Here is a 22,424-nt window from a genome sequence, read left to right on the forward strand (position 1 = left end):
TGTTGGTGGGAGACATTCTCCCACCAACAAAGCTACCACCGCAATTGCAGGTGGTTTTATTTTGTTGGCAAGAGAACTCTGGCATATAGAGGATGCCATCCAGGAAGAAATTCTCTGGCTGGAAACTGATTGTCCTCCTATTTTGTCTGCCACTGCTATGAACAGCTGGGAGTATTTACAGAAGTGCCTGGGTCTGTTGAGGTAGAACAGTATAGTTCTTCTGACATCCAAGGTATGCAAGTGTTCTTCCTCCCTGCTTATATGAAGCTTCAGATGGAATATGGGCAAATAAATTGGGTGGTTTATATGCTAATATTAAACCACCTTTAGGACGAACTTTGGATGAAGACACAGGTAAATCTTTTCCTTAAAAAAGATTGTATATGGAGGCTCCAGCATTAAGGCATGCAGGTCCCCTACTCTTTGGCCAAGGTAATGACCACCAAAAATGCCACCTTCATTGACAGGTGCAGTAGAGAGCAGGTAGCCAACAGTTCAAATGGGGAATTCATAGTCTCGACAATAGAGTGAGGAGTGGAAAATCAGTGTTGACAGGACTATGCTGGGGCTATAAGTATGATTCTGGCCTAGTCCTTTCTCATCTTTAGTAATAACCTGTGAATGAGCAGGATTGATGACAAACTGTACATGAGTCTGCCTGACCACAGCCATTAAAAAGGCAATTGTCACAGAATTGTGACCCCATAGATAGCATAATTGCTGACAGTTTCTGTTAGACTTTTTCATAAATATGTCTACTTGGGGAAACCGCCACAACTGGAAGATGTATCTGGCCACATCTGGTTGAACAGACCACACATGGTGACTCATAAACAAACAATCAGCTCAGGGGGTCTGCTAGGTTGTTTTGTACATCCAGCCGATAAAATGCTTCTAGATCTATTGAGCTGGCAATACAGAGCTCCCAACATTGCCTCTTGACAGAGTGAAGAAGAGTGGGCTACCCCTGCTTGCTGAGTTATAACACTGCTGCCATGTTGTGTGTAAGGACTAATAGACTGCTTCCCCTGATCTGCAATAGAAATACTTGGCACACCAGTCTGGCAACTTTCAGTTCTCTGACACTAATGTGTAAAGCTAAGTCTTCTGAGGTCAGTACAGAAATCATATTTGTTTTTATTTTTTGAAATCTCTCTGATGGAGGAATGCTCTTGCTGCTACTGAGTCCAGGAGAACTCTGACGAACTCTGTAGACTGAGATGGAATCAGAGTTGACTTTTTAAAATTGATCCTCAAACCCAGGGATGAAACTAAATGAATCATTTTCTTTGCTGTGACTACGCTTGTGTTCATGAATTCCCGTGCGCATCTATGTAACGGTAAATGTAGAATCCTTGGCTGAGTAGATGGGCTGGTACTACTGATAGACACTTTGTGAATATGCTCAGTGTCAATAAAATTCCAGCACTCTCAATTGGTAATGACTCTCCAGAGCCAGAAAATGTATGTGCTTTCTGTGGTGGGGGGTATATTGACACATCAAACTAAGCATCCTGTAAGTTGAGGGTAATGAATCAATCCATGGGATCTACAGCAGGAATGACAAGAAACAAAAGTTACCATATGGAATTTGGCACATTGAATGTATTAACTGAGATTCCTGAGATCTAGTCAGGCCTAATATTTGGGGCAGAGGTCGAAGCCAGAGGTAAGGTCCGGACTGGGCCAAGGGTAGCACTGGAGTCAAGATCTGGGGACAGGCCAAGGTCAGAACAAACATCAGAGTCTGTAGACAAGCCAGAATCAGTACTATAGCTGGAGTCAAGGTGTAAGCCAGGGATCAAAAATGGATAGTCAGAATCCAGGGACAAACCAAGTCAGTTCTGTAGACACGGTCCAGATACAAGGAGGTTCGAAACCAAGGTCCAGGTCAAAGCCAGGCTCCAGGGAAGGTCAGAAAGCAGAGGCAAGGCTAAAGAGAGTCAGTAACAGCTCTTCAGCAAGGTCAGAGTAGAGCATGGACTAGACTGGAACAGGGCTCAGGCAAGGCTAGGGCAGGAACAGGATCAAGAGCAGGCTGGGAATCTCGAGAGTCTGATACAGTGCAAGGTAGCAGGAGGATTCCTGGCCAGGTAGTGCTGTTGCATAGATTGATCTGCAGCTCTAGTAGGGTTGGGGATATACCTGAGCCTGGGGGTCATCTGACCCCGTCTCGGCTTAGGGATAGGTTGCTGCCTCATGCCTGAGGGCTAAGTCACTGCAGGCTCTGTTGGAAGGGTAAGTCAGTGAAACTGAATTGTTCCTGCATGCCTGAGCGGTTACTCACCTCAGGTCTGTTGGAGGGGCAGCTGAGCGAGCAGCCCTGGTTTGGCTGCAGGTTTGCCTCACAGCAGGGGTAGCCCAAAGATCTTTTGATGGCTGCAACATCCCTTCATTAATAGGTAGTTCAACCCTGCTTTGGGATGTTGGTTTTAGGATATCAAACAATTTATACACTTTCTCCTGAATAGTCTCCAAAGGAACTTTTGGTGTTTTTGCAATATGCTTCAATAATTCTTGTCAGGGTTTAAATCATCAGCTGAAAATTGTGGATCATGAAATAGTTTAATCAAGCAAGGGAGAAAGACCAAGTGATAAATTGGGAAGACTCTCTTGATGAGCAGATATTTCACGATTGCTTACAATTTGTTGTTCCTTCATTTCTTAAACATGAAAAGGAGAATGATAAAACCATGAGAATTTGCCACAGGTGACTTATGTATAGATCCCGAATAGTGTGGGACAACATTTCATGAAAACTGTGATCCATGAAGGCCAATAAGACCACAGTTGCAGACCATTTGGGAAAGGGACATTTGGCCAATATGGAGGAAACCAAAGAGCATTGTGAGAATTAGCATCCTCAGATCTATTAAGAGGTCCTTCCCCGTATGCCTCCTTAGATTATTTTCTTTCCATCAATAGGATTTGGGGGTTTTTTTGCAGAGAACTCCTATCAGTCTGAAAAGGAGTCAAAGTTTTTGGATGAAAAAGTTTCTAACAACGAAGGCACAACAGAAGATTGAAGGACCTGCATGGGACTCATATCCTTAATTGTATTTGTATGTTGGTTCAAAGAAATTTGCATTACAAGTATCCTTGCATCTTTTCATGGAGGGAATCTGTCTGGCACCAAAATTGGGGAAACCTTCAGGAAAGATGACTCAGGTTCTGGAGTGATGCTGATGTCTGGTGAAGGCACAAAAGAATCTTTTGGAGCTCAAATTTAATTGTAAAAGTTCCCATCGCTGAGGATGCTGTAGTTATGCTTTGAAGCTTGTCCTGTGGTTGAAACTGTCAGTGCAGGCTTTGATAAAAGCCATTGGTACCAACAAAGGAGTCACTGATGAAGACCATCCTGAGCGCTCCAGTACTGAGAGGAACAGCTTTTCTAAAGCTGGTTCTAAAAATAAATAAAGTAGATGATCTTCCCTAAAGATCTCCTTGCCGAAGACATAGAGACGGTGTCTGAACTGGCCTTCTGTTATAGTGTGGCACCACCTGCCCAAGTCCTGCTTTTTTCTCTCACTGGCTGCAAGGGCTCCTCAGAAGAGCTCCTCTGCACTCCTGAGTCCTGGTCCCAGAGACAGGGCTCAGTACCAGGAAAAGGACAGAGTCAGAGCCACAAGCTTTCAGGTGTCACTCACCAACAGAAGGTAATTCAGAAGGTAATTCAACAGAAGGTAACTCACCAGTAAAACGTATTACCTCACCCACCCTGTCTCTCTAATATCCTGGGACCAACAAAGCTACAACAACTCTGCATGAAGTCAGAGCCACTCAGTCCTCAGGCAGCAAGGATTCCTGACTGCTTTGGTGGATTCTTCTGAGTTCCTTTTGTCTTCTTAACTGCTCCTGAATCAGATGTCACATCTCTGGTCATAGGAGTGCTGGCAGAATGAGTTATGAAAAAAGAAGCCTCTGTTATCAGGTCTGTGACCTGAGTCCAACATAGCCCTCATGGACCTTTCTATAAGAAAAAGAGTCAGTTCAGGCTGCTTCTTGAAGGACTTTCAAATTGCTCACTTAGCAATGATATATTCCTTACCCAGGCAGTAATGTTATGGCTGTGAGTCAGAAGAAAAATCCCCCTAGAGGAGGGACATGGCTTGAAACCCAGAAATATATGTTCTGATATAAACTGTGCTCTTCTCTCTTTCTATTTTTAATCTACTGCCTACAAGCTAAATAAAATAATAATCAAAACACTAACTCCTATTTATAAAAAAAAGAATCACCAACGATCAGTTTAATTACTAAGTAGCAAGGTTCCTACAGACTAACACTATGTTGTTCCAACTCACTGCCTATGGCAGTTCAAAGGAACTGAGTGGCGATTGGGGTCACTGTGCCCTTTATGACCTCAAATGGGGGGAAGCGGGGGGACATGTGGCAGAAGCAGGAGCATGCGCAATCCCTACTAGATACTGCTAGAGTCAAAATTCCAAACCGCTGTGCTGGGCACAATGGACACAATTAGTGGGAGCCACATGTGCAGTAACGCAAAGAACTCAAGTTCTTTCACTAAATGAATTTATTAAATGAACTTTTTAAGTGAAATGATAGCCCTTCTAAGGCATACCTTTTTTGTTAAAGAAAACACATCACTAAAGGCAACTAGACAACAGCATCTTCTATGGTATTTTTTTAAAAACCCAGCATTTCATCAAATAATGCAATATTGAGAGATGCTCTATGAAATTGTCTTTAAAAATTCATTTTTTAATTATAGAAGAAAAGGTGTCTAACTAGTTCCATTTCTTATTTAACTTCTTGGAACTCATTAACATGTTTCCTCTCCCAGGCTGCATTTCAATCAAGAATGAGATTGTAAAACATAGGTATTAGTCTCAGGAAGGAGAAATTACATATCTGATGTTGTTGTCTAATGATTTATTACATGTCCAATATTGTTGTCTAATCTGCAAGAGAATTACAGATTTGGGATTATGCTTGGCTCAAGGGCAGTGAGAACTCAGATAACATTATATTTTACAAGATTATTTAAATCTCACTCTTACCACACACTATCATTGCTCTAGTCCATCAGTTCCTATCCTGAGCAAAAGGGGGAAAGCATTAAAAAAATTGTAAAGCTGTATCCACACCTCTGCACTGAAAGTGGATGGGAGAGTGTAAATCCATTACACCATTCATCCTCAGAGAACAAGTTATTAATAGTTGTATGTTTCCAAAAACAGACTAGTTGCAGACTTCACTCTTGAGGACAAAAGATTCAGGTATGAGTCTCTAATGTGGTCAAGAATTAGCCAAAGGTCAGTTAAATGCAAAGATTCCTCATGGTGCAGTAGTAACAGGAGTGAACAGTAAAATGCTCTTTTGGCAACTCCAAAGCATAGTACATCCAAAATACGTATGTTGTATCTAGAGAGAGATCCCATAATTTAAGGTATATAGGTTGCTGTACATCTGTAACAGAAAGGTCAAACCTGGATTCATGCCTAATGTATGATGGAAGAGTAATGCTTTGAAAAAGTATAGTCAGTCTAACCTTAGAAGTCACATCACGTTAAAATTAGTCTCCTGAAGTAACCAGAGATATACAGGGATGGTTCATATAAGCCTGACTACTGACAGAAAAAAAAAAACTATTTCAGCTCTTTTAACGCACTTTAGATAAAAAAGCCTACAAAGGCAGTTTGCTATCTGTATGGGTTGTGAAAGTCTTTCCATGATTTATCACCAGACATCCAAATCTCCCATGAGAAGGAGGAATGTCATAGTTCATTCAAGCTCTGTTGTAGCGAATATCTGAAGTTTGATTTTCTTTTCAACTGTTGACTGCCTCTCCTTCCCGACAAATTATTTTGACTGGAAGAAAGTTTTCAGAGTGAGGTTTTCTAAACATGACTCGAAGATTCCAGTCTCCTCCAAGAGTAAACCAGATACTTTGATTACATGGCTCAGTGACAGACTCGGAAGCTCATTCAAGACTCCATGTTTTGAAGGAGTGGAAGTGCCCTGAACACCACTTGACTGTGGTTAAAATTATACTCTATGTACAAATAGAAGATCACTATGTAACATGTATACTTTTGCCACCATCTAGTATCTATTCCTATAGTCTTGTCCCAAAACAGTACTGGAATTATTTCCCATGCAAGCCTCTGTGTAAAAGGAAGTGAGTTTTCTACATTTCTATGAAGCTGTTAGCTCATTTGTGAGTAGGTCAAAGTATCTCAAAATTATGTAAACTAACATGCAAAGAACAGCTAAAAGTCTTGCATTGACTTTATTGTTTACCTTACCAAAAGAGCCACTGGAAAATCTTTAAAATTTTTCCCAATATTCCTGTCTTCAACAAATGCCTCACTTCCATCATGATGAGTTTCAGAAATTTTTTCAGATTGTACTTTTGCTGTACCTACAGAAGAATAAGTTTATTTTACACAATGAAAATAATGAGTAACTTAGCGCTTGTAACAAATTTATCTTTAATTAAAGTGCAGTATTACAACAAATGCTCCATTTCCCAAAAGAGGAGACATCATGCAGACTTTGCTAGACACTGCAACAATGCACAGTGAAAAAGCAGATCAATAATGCATTCCTATGGAAAGTAGAGCTCTGCTGAGAGCAAAAACACAGCAAAAACGTCAACAGCAAGCATGAGAGTTGTTGGTGTTCTCAGGCCCAGCAAAAGAAATTTCAGACTCATTGAACCCCGTCCTGCCCATTTTACCCCATCTATATCTCCTTTCTGCCCCCATACTTATAACTCACCTCTTCCTTCTCTCCTTTTTTCTGTCATTCCCCACACAGACAGAATGTTTTTTTAAAAATATTTTGGGAAGAGCCTATCCTCTTTGTAATACTAGCTGTACTAACAGAAAAGGTTTTATAAGGTCTATAAGCCTGTCCTAGGATACTTGGATCCATGCCTCACTGCTCCACCCATAGAGCAAGGCAGGAGGTTGAATCTGAATCAAAGGCTACAATGCAAGACTGAGTCAGTAGGAACTGTTGGGTGTTCAGCACTCAAAGTCAGGTCATTTATTTAAACACCTAACTATGGACTAACTACGGACTTGGGAGCCTAATGTGAGTCATATTTTCTTTTTAAAACTTTAGCCATCACATCTCTTACTTCCCCTGCCCTCAGCCTATTTCAACGAGACCCTCAATCCTCCCCCCAGTCCTATTTCCCATTAAACCTTTCAAAAACCCTCCCATGGTCAATTGTCTTCCTCCTACCCAACAAGCCTTCTAGGATTTCACTGCTTACCTGTTACACAAGGCTTAATTAATACCCTAACTACAAGGCATTATGCCTGTTTTACAAATGGTACACTGAAAGTACAGAACAATTAAATTATTTGCTCAATGTCACTATGACAGGGCAGAGCAGCCCTGCACTGGTACCGCAGGAGTTAACCCTTCCTTCCTAGCAGAGACAGCCACGCCCCTGAGGCTCTGCTGGGCATGCTCCACCTGGAGAACAGGTATAAAAGCCTGCAGAGCTACTCAGTTGGGGCTGACCACCAGAGGGGAAGGAGGCATTCTGCCAGCTCCTGAGGAGGGCTAGCCTGTGCTCTAGGATCCAGAGGCCAGCCAAGCTGGGATGCACCTTGGTGCCCAGATGGAGTACGTTACAGGAGGTGAACTGACCAGAGGACCCACCCTGAATTGGAGAACCTGGAGGTTATGGTAGGAAGTGACCCAGGGGAACTTTAGAGGAAAATGGTGTTTGAGTTGCACAGAGGCTTGCTGTGTTTTGGGCAGATCCCCACCAAGATGGTGGCAAGGAGAACTTGCCACTACCAGGGACCTGGGTTGGAACCTGGTGAAGAGAGTGGGACTGGGTCCCCCTACTACCTCCCCTAAAAACACACCATTGGAATCATAAGGATTCTGGCCATGCTACACTGTCAGAAAGGGGTGATTATATGGATGTTGGCCATTGGGCCACACTTCCCTGACACTTGGGGCAAGTGTCTCCAGCTGCACTACCCCACTTGTGAGGGGGGAGCTGTATGGACCCTGACCATTGGGCTGCACTGCTCCAATGCTGGGAGAGATTTATATGGACCCTGGCCATTGGGCCTCACTGCCCTGACACTTGGGGCAAGTTACATGGACTCTGGTGGCTAGGCCACACTACCCTGCCTGCGGAGAGGCTGGGGGAGTTGTATGTACTCTGGCCATTGGGCCACACTGCTCCAATGCTGGGAGTGAGTTATATGGACTTGAGCTGTTAGGGCACACTACCCTGACCAAGGGGTGATTGTGTGGAGGGGGGCCATGAGACCGCATCGGGCCACCCACAGAGAGGCGAGCATGTGCATTTGGGCATGGCAAGGTTCTGACACTCCACCCCACCCCTGCCACAAAGGGGCGGTGCAGTGCCAGGTCTGCCACTGTCACACAGTAAGCCAAGTGAGTAGCACAGAATCTCAGAGTGCCCATTCCCACTCCACTGATCTAGCCACAAGCCCAATCTCCCTCCTAAGAGTTGATTGATAATTAATACTTACCTGGTAAGTGCTTTGGAAAACATGAAAAAGGTACTATCAGAAGCCATGTTGCAAAACAGCACAAGAGAAATGCTATCCACCAAGCCCCAAGCCACCGTGGGTCATCTGAATCAATCTCTGTGCTAGAAAAGATATTTGGAAAACGCAGATTTAATAATGACACAAACATCTTACTAGTCACACAGAATATTGCCCCAAATTATTGTGGCTTTAAAAGCTATACACTCAGTTTATCCCATGGCATTAGGAGAGAGCCTCCAAGTACTAGGTGTTTCCTCATTCTTTTCTAGACCTATTAAATTCACTTTTACTTTTTGTATAACAAAGTACTCAGCATATTATAAATATAATCAAGTCAAAATGGAGACCCTTGAACCAGAATGTACTGGACTGACTAATAAGGGAGTAATGAAAAAATCAGGTCTTTGTAAGGTGCAATGTCATCACCACATCACTGATCACTAAATATATGTTAATTATGTCAAAACAATTATGAATGTCTTTACCATCAGTGGATTTTTACACAAGGCAAATGTGAATTAGATACTAGTCCCATCATGTTGAAGTTGCAGAACTGAAGTCAAAGTCAGGAAAATGCAAAAGCAAACTGCAACCATAACTCAGATAAATCAGGATTGTAGGAATTGCTATATTGGATCAGTTCAATGATCATCTAGTCCTGTATCCTACTGCATTTCAGTAACAGATTCTTCAAAGAAATCCCCCCTGAAATGAAAAATTATGCAATGACATGCCCGTGGGAGAGGTTTCTTCCTAATCCCAAGAAGTTAGTTGTTTATGTCCTAAATCATTGAGGAATGATAACCCATATAGATTTTTTATTGTATCTAATATTACTGTGGAAATCCTGCAACATAACCCCTGAAATGAAAAGATCCCATTCCTCATATTACCACTAAAGTCAGTCTCTGGACAGAAACTGTTCATTTGCTGAGAAGGCAGGTTTGGGCTTATTTTAAGGTTGATAAACAAAAGAAGTAGTAACCACCATCTCCAAAAGATGGAACTAAACTCATGCTCCTGATAATGGAGTAACTTTTCCTTGCAGAAAAGGTTAGCGTTTAGGTCTCTTTTCTTGGAAGTTCTCAGGGAAGACTAGATTATTGCCTAACAGGTCAGAGGGTTTCTCAAAAAAGTCCACAAAAACAACCTTTATGTTCTCTGGAAGAGCTATTGTACGGAGTGAAGCTGAGCTATTTCCCTCCTCATGGCAAAATTCATAACCCTCAATAAAGCCATAAGAAGTACCCAAATATTTTAGTAGATTACCATTGGGAACAAGGGATCAATAAAAATAGCACTCTGTTGGTTGAACAGAAGAAAACAAGAACACCCTCTTGCCTTGTTTGAAGAGGGACATCAATATAGATATTAAGCAGCTGCCCTCCCAATACATAGCCAAGGGCAGGACCCAGCAGTGACATGGCATAGCCAATTCCTAAAGGGAAATAAAAAGATGAAATGTTTTTCATTTCATGTCTCAGCAGAACATACAGTTCTAAAATGTAAGGTTAAAGAATAAATTAAGCCTGTTTCAGGTAACAGTAACGGTTCATATACACAATAAAATACAAAAGACTCCGTGGCATTTGCAGGGGAAGGAAAATTACATTTATACTTTCAGTGTAATGATTTATGCAAGATTTTTAGAAACCAAAATATACATTTGTTAATTATATTAATTAATTTAACATGATCTCTTACAGCTATTAGTCACAAGACAAGGTGGGTGAAGTAATAGGTTTTTATTGGATCAACTTCTGGGTATTTGAGTGGCCCATTCCATGATGCAATCTACTTCTCTATAGTGTCCTTGTCTGGTAAAGGTGGTTTTAAGTGTGTTAAGGTGTATATCCCAGACTTTCTCCTCAGAGCATATTCTATGCTTGAGTGTAGATAAAAAATGTTTGGGGTGGTTATTAGATCAATGAAGGCAGGTGTGGTGACCTGTGGGATAATTGTATATGATGGTCAGTAGGGTTCACTGTTGAAGCTGATTTTGGTGTCCAGGAAGTTGATGCTAGTGTGGGAGTATTCTAGAGAAAGTTTGTTGAATGGATGGTGGTGGTTGAAGTTGGTGGAAATCTATGGGAGATTTTAAACAGTCTGTCCAGAGGATAAAAAAATCATTGATATATCTCAGGTACAGGACTGGTTTCATGGTGCACTTATCCAGAAACTCTTCTTGAAGCTCATCATTGAAGAGGTTGGCATATTGGGGAGCCATCCTGCACCTATGGCTATTCCCATGGTTTGGGTAAAGTGTGTTAGTGAATGTAAAACTGTTAAGGGTGAGGATGAAATGTATGAGTTTGGTAATGTGTTTGAGGTAGATATCTGAGGGTTGTCCATTGTCTTGTAAATATTTGAGCCAGGCAGCTATGCCATCATTGTGAGACATGCTGGTGTAAAGGGAAGTGGCATCCATGCTGGCGAGGATGGTGTTCTGAGGGAGGCTGTCAATATTGCAGTTTGTGGAGGAAGACAGTTGTGTCCTGGAGGAAACTGGCCCTTGTGTGATGAGTAGTTTGAGGATAGTTTCTATGAGTCCCAATATTCTTTCAGTAAGAGTGTCGTGGCCAGATAGGATGGGTCTGCCTGGGTTCCCTTGTTTGTGCATGCTGGGAAACATATAGAAGGTCCCTGGGTTGGGTCGTGGGAGATGAGTTGGTATAGTTTCTCTTCGAGTAGTTTGGGGAAGAAGTGGATATCCTTAAATTCCTGGGTAAATTGTGATGTTGGAGTCATCTTTCTGTTCACAGTTGGTGGTATGGAAGAGTAGTCTTTTGGCCTCATTAATGTAGTCATCATGGTTGAGGACTACAATGAGACCCCCACTGTAACTTAGGGCTTGGCTACACTTGCACGTTATACCGCACTAAAGCCGCCCAGAGCGCTCTACCTCACTCCCAGTCCACACTGGCAAGGCACATAGAGCGCTCTCTCCCTGGCTAGAGCGCTGCTGGTACTCCACCTCTCCGAGAGGGATAACATTTGCTGCATATTGGGTGAGACGCTGCAGCGTCACTGTGAATGAGGAGTTACATTACAGCGCTCTGACCTCTGGAAACTTCCCTTAATCCCCTTAAATCAAGTGGCCTCTCTTCTCATTGCTGTGAAATCCTCAGAAATGAGGAAGTGCCTTTCCAAAGGTCTGTTTCATAGAATATCAGGGTTGGAAGGGACCTCAGGAGGTCATCTAGTCAACCCCCTGCTCAAAGCAAGACCGATCCACATTTAAATCACTGGGCTGTTTATCTGGTCCCAGAAAAAAGTTACTGTTTGCTTTGAGTGAGAGAGTCAGGGGGAGGAAGGGGTCTGAACTTACAAGACAGCATGCTGATGCACACTCAGCACCCCAAAAATCCACTCTCCCCCCCCACATACACACAACACGCTCCATCCCACCCACTCCCCATTTGAAAAGCATGTTGCAGCCACTTGAACACTGGGATAGCTGCCCATAATGCACTGCTCCCAATGCAGCTGCAAGTGCTGCAAATGTGGCCACGCCACTGCACAGTCAGCTGTCAGTGTGGACAGATTGCAGCACTTTCCCTACTGCGCTGTACAAAGGCTGGTTTAACCCAAAGCGCTCCACATCTGTAAGCCTAGTCATACCCTTACTAACTTTCTCTTTTTGTTCTATGACTGCAGAGGTGTTAATGGGCCATCCTACCTTGAATTGTCCCTTACAATATGTGCTAGCTATCTATGCTAAACAATCTGTTATACCTTGCATTTTGCTGTGATGCTCCAAGTACCTTTTCTAGACCTGAAGAAGAGCTCTGTGTGCCTCAAAAGTTTCTCACCAACAGAAGCTGATCCAGTAAAAGATATTTCTTCTTCCACCTTGTCTCTAAAATCCTGGGACCGATACAGCTACAAATACACTGCATGCACCTATTAAAGGCTTTCTTCTTCCTCAAAAGAGTTTCAAATCTGTAAAAGTAGGTTTGCCTTTACACAATACCAGATTTATATTACCGCATGCATTTTTGCCTACAAAGATTTGTGTTATATGGAATAGAAAGCTTGCATCCCAACTGTGAAAGAATTACACAGCAAATAGCTAAGTGTTTGAATTATATGGCCACTTCTCTCTGTGTTTCAAAGCACTTGAACCTTGCCATGCTAGGTAGCATGTCTATTTTTAGCCTTAAACATAAATGTGTTAAAGTAAATTCCAATCTGTTGGAGTGCTTAAATTAAGAGAACATGTAGCCTGGAAATTCTAAATAAAAGCATTATAGAACTAAATCAAAAGTACTCTTTAAAACTACCATGACCAGAAGTCAGGTGTCTGTGTTAGCAGCTCTGTCAGTAGTAATATCCCAAACATTTGAAGCAAAGTAAAGACTACAGCTCCCTGTTTCCTTTAGATCTGATTGATTCAAGAGCAATGGCACTGTATGTTTTCAACACATCTTGCAAAGTCATTGGAGGGGGAGGGGGCAGGGGCAGGGGTAACTAGTCTCAGTGAAGATGGCTCTTTTGTCCACCCAGAGAAGCAATACAGATGGTTCTCTTTCCCTGCAAAGCTAGAGAGGAGAAGAACAAGCAACAGGCTTCCTTGATTTTGCCTTAGGGCATGTCTATACCGTAAAGAGATGCTTTCTTAACTCAGGTTGGCTAACCCATGTTGGTCAACTTGATTAAAATAGCAGTGAAGACACAACAACTCTTGTTTTAACTTGTGTCAGCAGCTTGAGTTCATCCCTATATACTTCAACTTGGGCTGTTATGTCTCCAAGTTACTATGTCTTCACTGGTTTCAGAGTAAAAGCCGTGTTGGTCTGTATTCGCAAAAAGAAAAGGAGTACTTGTGGCACAAGTACTCCTTTTCTTTGTCTTCACTGCTATTTTACCCAAGTTAGCTAACCTGAGTTAACACACTTTTTCCTCTACTTGGTATAAGCATACCCTTAGTATTTTTAGGCCTAATAGCAACAATATCAGTATCATAGGCACAGGAGTACAGAGACAGACACTAACTTTCAACCAGATATTCATGACTGATTACACAGAAAGGACTTTTGCTAAAATCTGTATAATTTTTTCCATTTTGCTGCATTGGTGATCTGGCCCAGCTGTGCAACTTCCCTGTATGCTGAAATTTCTGGATTGAATTTGTTAGGGATAGGATTGGGTTTCTTAACTATTCAACACTGAGTATCCCCTTAGATTCCAAGGGTGAAATATTGGCCCTACTGAAGTCAGCTGCAAAACTTCCATTGACTTCAGTTGGGCCAGGATTTCTCCCCAATTTGGTAGGACCCTTAGGTCCAGGAGATTTAGGATAAAATTTTAAGGACCAATGATCATGAATGGGAACTCTCTCAACTCTGAGCATGTGGGGTGGGGAGTTTTACTCGCCTAATAACTGCTGGACTACATCCTAAAATGTCAGCGGAAATCAAGTTACTTTCCTTTTCATACTAGATTGAACTTTGGTTTTGCTGGTTTGGTATGCATTTAAAATGTGCAAATGGAAAGGAAAGAATGTAACTTAACTCTTAAAATAAATTTGGTAAATACCTAAAAAATCATGCTTGAGTGCCCTGCATTTTTTTGTGCTGAACAAAAGTTTAACTAAAAACAGGTGCCTTAATTCAAAAACAAACACAATGTAAAACATACTCTAAATCTGTCAGGAATAGCAAAAATATCCTGCAGGCATCCTGTAATAAATTAATGCATCCCTGTGTAGAGTAATAATTTATCAGCTCAAACATGGAACGATTAACCTAGTTACTAAGCCATTTGTTACATTTACCTTCTAGTTTTGTTGTGCTAAAATAGGCTGCTTTTTAAGATGACACTACTTTTTTTTCTTAAAGTCCAGATGTTAATCTGAAGTCTTCTAGACCCATGTCACCAACTCTTCACACACACTGTTGGCACTTTAGATTTGGTTTTAGAGCTAGCAATGAGATTTAACGAGCAGGTACATTTTGTTTTGATTTCAAAATAAACTACTCTAGAATATTTTTGCAACACTTTCCTGCCCTACAGAGATTTGTTAAATATTCTAGTGTGGGTCACATTTTTCCCCCCTTAATCACATGAGCAGCCCAATAGACTAACAGGTTTGACAAAAAATCTACAGGATTAGAGTACTCAATCATTCTATTGAATAATTATGTAATCATCATCAATTCTGAACAACTTTCACTTTAAAGTTCAAGGTACAGTACAAGTTTAATTGACTGATTAGTTTTGAGGAAATCAAGTAATTTTCAAAGGCTTGCCTAGAGCCAGTGGAATAAGGGTTATAGATTTAAGTATTCTGAATGGAAGTTTGGAGACAGAACTGAAACCTTAATTAAATCTAATTACAGAGTTACACGAACTGTCCTGTAGCAGATTATTAAGGGAACCTTGGGCAATTTTTCAACACAATTAATATACTGCTTTTTTAACCTGAGGGGAAAAATGATTGCTGAATGCACAGATAAAATATGGTGAATGAAAGAATTCTTTGGGCAAATGTGGAGGAAGGCTTGAGCCAGTGTGAAGTACAGAGAAAATGTGAGTTGCCTTGTCATAAAGTACAGTCTGGAGCAGAGGTAGTCTCTTGGTGTCTCCTCAGCAGCTTACTGTAATCAACACCCACAGAAGCACCCCTCACCATGGCACCACAACCCTAATCCCAGCATGATGCAGAGGAAAAATGTGTCTGGAGAGTGAGCCTACCCTGCATTCACCCTGAAGCAGCAGCTCCTGTTCCACAGGGCTGGCCCCAGATCCCTGCTCTGGGCATTGCAACCCTGTATATGGGGTAATAGCACCACTCAGGTTTGGTCCAACCCACCCCTCCAGCATGATGGAATGGTGGCTGGGCCAAATTGAGCAAGTGGCATTACGGCCTTGTGTACAGGTCGTAGCACCACGCAGGTTTCGCCTGGCCATTCCTTATTCATAACGGGGGGGGAGTCAAGCTAATCCTGAGTGGTGCTACAATTCAGTGCACCAGGTTGTAACACCCAGAGCAGGGAGCTGGGCCCAGCCCCGGGGGACAGGAGCCACTGCAGCGTGAGTGCAGGGCAGTCTCGCTCTCCGGTCTCCTTCCCTACCCAGGGCTTCGCTTCCACACTGGGCTGAGAAAAGTGCATGCTTGCTCCCTTGGTTTCCCATAGGTGCAGCTGAAACCACAAACCCATGCTAAAGCTGCCCTTTATCTGGAGAGAGACTAAAACCAGTAGGTGCATAAGAAATGCTATACAGAACACTAGACATGAGAGTTAAAAGGGAGGATGGTGAATACTGAAAGTGTGCATAAACAATCTTTGTTCTATGCCTGAAGTAAAGGCCTGCTCTGCCATAATCCCCATATAGAATGCTTCACCTGAACATAACATTCTACAATTGTTTATTCAGGTGAAGGATCCTTCCCACACTGACCAAATACTCACAGGGGAACATAATACAGCCATTAAACAGTACAGTAAGAAGTGGCTGCTGAATTAACAGTTTTAGCTCCTGACTTTTATTTGAGAGCAGATGCCAACTTTAGCTAAAGAGGGTTTAAACTTAAGCAGTTTAATACAATGTTAAAACCTCAGTTTCTCATCTCAAGTTGGTTACATATGAAAATAAAAGGAGTACTTGTGGCACCTTAGACTAACCAATTTATTTGAGCATAAGCTTTCATGAGCTACAGCTCACTTCATCGGATGCATACTGTGGAAAATACAAAAGATGTTTTTATATACACAAACCATGGGAAAAAAAGGGTGTTTATCACTACAAAAGGTTCTCTCTTCCCCCCACCCTACTCTCCTGCTGTTAATAGCCCAGCAGAAGCAGCTGTCCTATCTCAGGGCCTCTCCTCCTGCCCCTCCACCCCACAAACATGATATAGTTCTGTGGTGACCTAGAATCCTCTTTTCAACATCTCCGACTCAAGGAATATTTCCAACACACCTCTGACCAACATACTAATCCACAGACCTCCCTACCAACACTACAAAAAGGATTCTGGGTGGACTCCTCCTGAAGGTTGAAACAGACTGGACTTCTACATAGAGTGCTTCTGCCAACGTGCACAGGCTGAAATTGTGAAAAAGCAGCATCACTTGCCCCACAACCTCAGCTGTGCAGAACACAATGCCATCCACAGCCTCAGAAACAACACTGACATCCTAATCAAAAAGGCTGACAAAGGAGGTGCTTTTGTCATCATGAATAGGTTGGAATATGAACAAGAGGCTGCTAGGCAGCCCTCCAACACCACTTTCTACAAGCCATTACCCTCTGATCCCACTGAGAGTTACCAAAAAACTACAGCATTTGCTCAAACTCCCTGAAAAAGCACAAGAACAAATCCACACAGACACCCCTGGAACCCCAACCTGGGTTATTCTATCTGCTACCCAAGATCCATAAACCTGGGAAGCCTGGGCGCCCCATCATCTCTGGCATTGGCACCCTGACAGCAGGATTGTCTGGCTATGTAGACTCCCTCCTCAGGCCCTATGCTACCAGCACTCCCAGCTACCTTCAAGACACCACTGACTTCCTGAGGAAACTACAATCAATCGGTGATCTTCCTGATGACTATGGATGTAGAAGCCCTCTACACCAACATTCCACACAAAGATGGACTACAAGCCATCAAGAACACTATCCCCAATAATGTCATGGCTAACCTGGCGGCTGAACTTTGTGACTCTGTCTTTACCAATAACTATTTTACATTTGGGGACAATGTATACCTTCAAATCAGCAGCACTGCTATGGGTACCCGCATGGCCCCACAGTATGCCAACATTTTTATGGCTGACTTAGAACAACACTTCCTCAGGTCGTCCCCTAATGCCCCTACTCTACTTGCGCTATATTGATGACATCTTCATCATCTGGACCCATGGAAAAGAAGCCCTTGAGGAATTCCACCATGATTTCAACAATTTCCATCCCACCATCAACCTCAGCCTGGACCAGTCCACACAAGAGATCCACTTCCTGGACACTACAGTGCTAATAAACAATGGTCACATGAACACCACCCTATACCGGAAACCTACTGACTGCTATTCCTACCTACATGCCTCCAGCTTTCACCCTGACCACACCACACGATCCATCGTCTACAGCCAAGCTCTGCGATACAACCGCATTTGCTCCAACCCCTCAGACAGAGACAAACACCTACAAGATCTCTATCCAGCTTTCTTACGACTACAATACCCACCTGCTGAAGTGAAGAAACAGATTGACAGAGCCAGAAGAGTTCCCAGAAGTTACCTACTACAGGACAATAAAACAAATAAAGAAAATAAAATGCCACTAGCCTTCAGCCCCCAACTAAAACCCCTCCAACGCATTATGAGGGATCTACAACCTATCCTGAAGGATGACCCAACACTCTCTCAAATCTTGAGACAGGCCAGTCCTTGCCTACAGACAGCTCCCCAACCTGAAGCAAATACTCACCAGCAACCACATAACAGAACCACTAACCCAGGAACCTATCCTTGCAACAAAGCCCGTTGCCAACTGTGCCCACATATCTATTCAGGGGACACCATCACAGGGCCTAATAACATCAGCCACACTATCAGAGGCTCGTTCACCTGCACATCTACCAATGTGATATATGCCACCATGTGCCAACAATGCCCCTCTGCCATGAACATTGGGCAAACTGAACAGTCTCTACGTAAAAGAATAAATGGACACAAATCAGATGTCAAGAATTATAACATTCATAAACCAGTCAGAGAACACTTCCATCTCTCTGGTCACTCTATTTCTGATCTCAAAGTGACTATCCTTCAACAAAAACACACTTCGAAAACAGACTCCAACGAGAGACTGCTGAATTGGAATTAATTTGCAAATTGGATACAATTAACTTAGGCTTGAATAGAGACTGGGAGTGGTTGATTCATTATAAAACGTAACATTTTCCCTTGTTTATTCCCACCCCCCCCCCCCCCACACACACACTGTTCCTCAGACGTTCTTGTTAAACCCTGGATTTGTGCTGGAAATGGCCCACCTTGATTATCATACGCATTGTAAGAGTGATCACTTTAGATAAGCTATTACCAGCAGGAGAGTAGGGTGGGGGAGAGAACCTTTTGTAGTGATAAACACCCATTTTCATGGTTTGTGTGTGGAAAATACAGAAGATGTTTTTATACAGTATGCATCCGATGAAGTGAGCTACAGCTCACAAAAGCTCATGCTCAAATAAATCTGTTAGTCTCTAAGGTGCCACAAGTACTCCTTTTCTTTTTGCGAAGACAGACTAACACGGCTGTTACTCTGAAATATGAGAATAAGAGGTTGGGTGAAGTGTTCAAGATACTGTGGGGTTCGTCCTGACCCACCCTATTAAACACATAAAATAGCTATTCAGCAAATTTCCATCCTGCTGAAACAATAAGCATAGCCTTGTCTGTTTCCAAAACATCTACATGCCAACCATTACAGCAACCACTGCAGAAACGACTGCTATATAAAGTCATCAGCAAGCAAATCTGTTACTTCAACTCCTTAATGAGAAGTGTTGTGTTTACAACATTTATGATCACTTTCTACTAGCAGATTTTTTAAATTACAATATTTATAAAAACAGGTTTCAGAGTAACAGCCGTGTTATTTTCTTTTTGTGAATACAGACTGAGTACTTGTGGCACCTCAGACTGACTAATTTTTGTATTAGTCTCTAAGGTGCCACAAATACTCATTTTCTTTATAAATATCAAAGTATTCATTCAATCTCTTGCTACCAATTTAAATTTTAAAACAATATTACCTATGTAGAGAGAAGATTTGTATTTTGGGACACTATCATCAATGAAGGCGGTGCCCAAGGTGTACAGGGGAGTTCCTCCAACTCCCAGTAGCAGCTGTGCCAGGATGAAGACATAGAGGTAGTTGGAGAGTGAAGACTCTTTGGTATTGCAACTGAAGTTAGCAATGTTAGTTCCTGATAATTGACAGGTATCTAAAAAACACATTTATAGAGACATTAATAAAGTACAGTTGACTGACTCATCATATAGCTTGTTTATAAAGGTAAGGAAGCACCATGTATATAATGCATTCTGTAGTTAATAGCACAGGATTACTCTATTCCTAGCCTTCTCATTCCAGCTCTTTTACAATTTCCTGTGAGACCTCAGACATGTCACTGAGCGTCTCTGTGCCACAATATTCCCATATGAAAAATGAGGATATTTCCCTACCAGACAAGGGAAAGTGGGAAAATTGCTCATAAAAGTGGGCACCTTTTTAATTTTTGATTGCCCAAATACCCTGAATTAATCCTCTTGTTTAGAGGATGAGTTCTGCATGCAACAAGATATCAAACAGAATTCTCTGATACCATTGTAACTTGCAATGCTCCAAGTTAAAGAATATAGAGAAATGTATAATTTAAAATCGAGGTTATTGTTTAATCAGTGCTCCAACTGATATGGAGCAATACTGATAGGCACTAAAACGCCCTCCACTGCTTAACTAAGTCTTAGAAGATTGAGGAAAGGGGATAGAAGAAAAATATCTTTTTAAAAGATTCAACCACCTTCCTCTCCTGAAAAGAGGGAAAAAAAAATTAGGTTTGTAAGAAAGTGTTCCTATTTAATAGGTTACACCCTAGCAATCTCCCCCTGACAACAAATGTCATTGATTTAATTCCTAGAATGAGGAAACTACATTACTGGAATTTCTTTTTTACTCACACACACACAGCAGAAGGAATTGTGTTAATGCACAACTTTTTTCAGATACTTAAGTTAGTTATATGTAATAGATCACTTTTCCTTGCTTACATGCATTCTCCCCTTTTCATCCCCTCTGGGGTATTACTGATTTTCCACAGACATCAAACAGCCTTAATCTTATTTGACAGAACAGAACAAGAGTATGTGCAGTGTTCTTTGCAAATGTCTGTATATACACGTGCAATCCTGAAGAGGAAAAATCCCACTCATTTGACAGAATGGCTGTACTGGGTAATTCTCAGCTATTGTAAAAAATGTTTTAGAATGCTTACAGTAAAGTGATAAGTAGGTTATGTTTATCCACAGAATGCAAAACAAACATTCAGAATCATCCCTCCAGGAGCATGACTAAATAACAGTTTCTACAGTGGTGTTTTATAAATTAAGCCAAAGGGTACTTTTTGACCCTACCAATGCTAGCAAAGGAGCAATATAGCTGGCACAGTATTTCATTAACAAGCAAGCCATAAATTCAGCATCAGAAGAGAACAGAAATTATCTAGTGATCATTCAGAACCAAACATGAATTCTTGAAGAGTTGGCAGAAAAAGCTACTATGATGAAGGCTGTCATCCTTTTCCATTATAAACGCCTTTCTTTAAAAGAAAAAAAAAGTTTAAGATGCCATATAAATTCACTTCAGATTGAAACTTCATACACTAGTCTGGTCAATGAGCAGTATTTTCCTACTACTTTCCATTAAGTCAGGTGAGGCAATTTTTCAGTTTTTAGAGAATTTGTTACTAACAAACCTACACACACTTTGTACCCAATGCTACTTTTAATTTACACTGTAGAAGAGGGGCTGGAGCTCTTGGGGCATGGCAAGTTTCTGAGCAGAAACCCATGCAGAAGTTAACATTAATAAAAATGGTATGGGTATTACCATCCCTCTCTCCTTAGGGTAGAAGGTAGAGCGTGCAGCCATGGTGGAAGGATGTAGAGTACTCAATGGCAGTAAGGCTCTTAAGGAAGCTGCTGTAGGGGGAAGCTGCTGTAGAAAGTAAGGCAACCTCAGGGGCAGCTGGGAATAACTGGTCCTTCCCTCTTTGAAAGGACAAATCCTTGCACTTGGAGGGAAGAACTCAGCACCAATTCCTCTAAGGGCTTGTCTACTCTTACTGACCGACACATGGCAATCAATGCATTGGCAATCAATTTAGCGGGTCTAGTGAAGACCCGCTAAATCAACCGCAGGTCACTCTCCCATCAACTCCTGTACTCCACCTGAATGAGGAGCACCAGGGGAGTCAATAAGAGAGCATCTCCCGTCGACGTAGCATAGTGTGGACCCTGCGGTAAATAGATCTAAATACATCAACTTCAGCTACGTTATTCACGAAGCTGAAGTTGTGTAATTTAGATTGATCTCCCCCCATAGTGTAGACCAGGCCTCAGTGAGCCTCCATATTTTAAGTTATTGTAGTAGTTTTGAACAGGAGCAGAGCTTTAGAAACCTTTTTAGCCCTTTTAATTAACCCAAAATAACCCAGGTTTTTAGCAATAGATCTTGTGTTCTTTACCATGAAAAAAGATCTCTTGGCATTCTAAAAGATATTAGAAACAGCACATAAATACATTTCAATACTTTTCAAAGCCTTTTTTATGAAAGTGTATATAGTTTTTTCTATCTAAAGTCCAACTGACTTCTGGCTAACTTTAGACAAAATGAATACACACAATGTGTCAAACTTTATTCTATAGTACATGAAGTGTTTTTATGGCAGGATACATTGTAAAGATTTGACTTCTACAGTATGCATTAACAGCTCATAAGTACTGCAATATTCCTCATATGTGATGACCCAGAAAACATTTGTAGTTGTACATTAATGCTAGATAAACACAGCAAATAGGTAAAGTTTATCCGAGTTCTAGCGAATTGAAAGATAATCTGTCACTGTTCCTTCTAAGATGTGTGCGTGGGCACACAGATCCTAAACCCTGTACACACGTTGAAATACCATGTGCACAAAAAATTGCACAGAAGAAATTTTGGGGGCACACAGCCTGTCAAAAATTAGAGGGAACACTGATCTCAGTAGTATGCAAATTGAATTATTTTTTTATATATGAACAGCAGATCATGTTTGGCATTATTCAAGAGCAATAATCAAGAGTCCTTGACTAAGAGCAAGCTAATAATCTAGGAGACAGACTTAAGAGACAC

At 41.7% G+C, this 22,424-nt stretch overlaps 1 protein-coding gene across 3 annotated transcripts in view; it reads right to left on the reverse strand.

Annotated features, from left to right (window-relative positions):
* Positions 1-22,424, reverse strand: part of SLCO4C1 (solute carrier organic anion transporter family member 4C1) — a 101,224-nt gene that overhangs the window by 32,115 nt on the left and 46,685 nt on the right. For 2 of the 3 annotated variants that reach the window (XM_073344596.1, XM_073344598.1), the window contains exons 3-6: positions 19,285-19,476; positions 9,858-9,954; positions 8,496-8,617; positions 6,270-6,385 (exon numbers count right to left, since the gene is read on the reverse strand). In XM_073344596.1, coding sequence (XP_073200697.1) covers positions 6,270-6,385; positions 8,496-8,617; positions 9,858-9,954; positions 19,285-19,476 — 527 coding nt within the window. The remainder of the gene's footprint in view (positions 1-6,269; positions 6,386-8,495; positions 8,618-9,857; positions 9,955-19,284; positions 19,477-22,424) is intronic. The other variant, XM_073344597.1, reaches the window with a different exon arrangement.

The sequence above is a fragment of the Lepidochelys kempii genome, chromosome 5 (genome assembly GCF_965140265.1).
Source record: "Lepidochelys kempii isolate rLepKem1 chromosome 5, rLepKem1.hap2, whole genome shotgun sequence".
In the NCBI taxonomy this organism is placed as follows: domain Eukaryota; kingdom Metazoa; phylum Chordata; order Testudines; family Cheloniidae; genus Lepidochelys; species Lepidochelys kempii.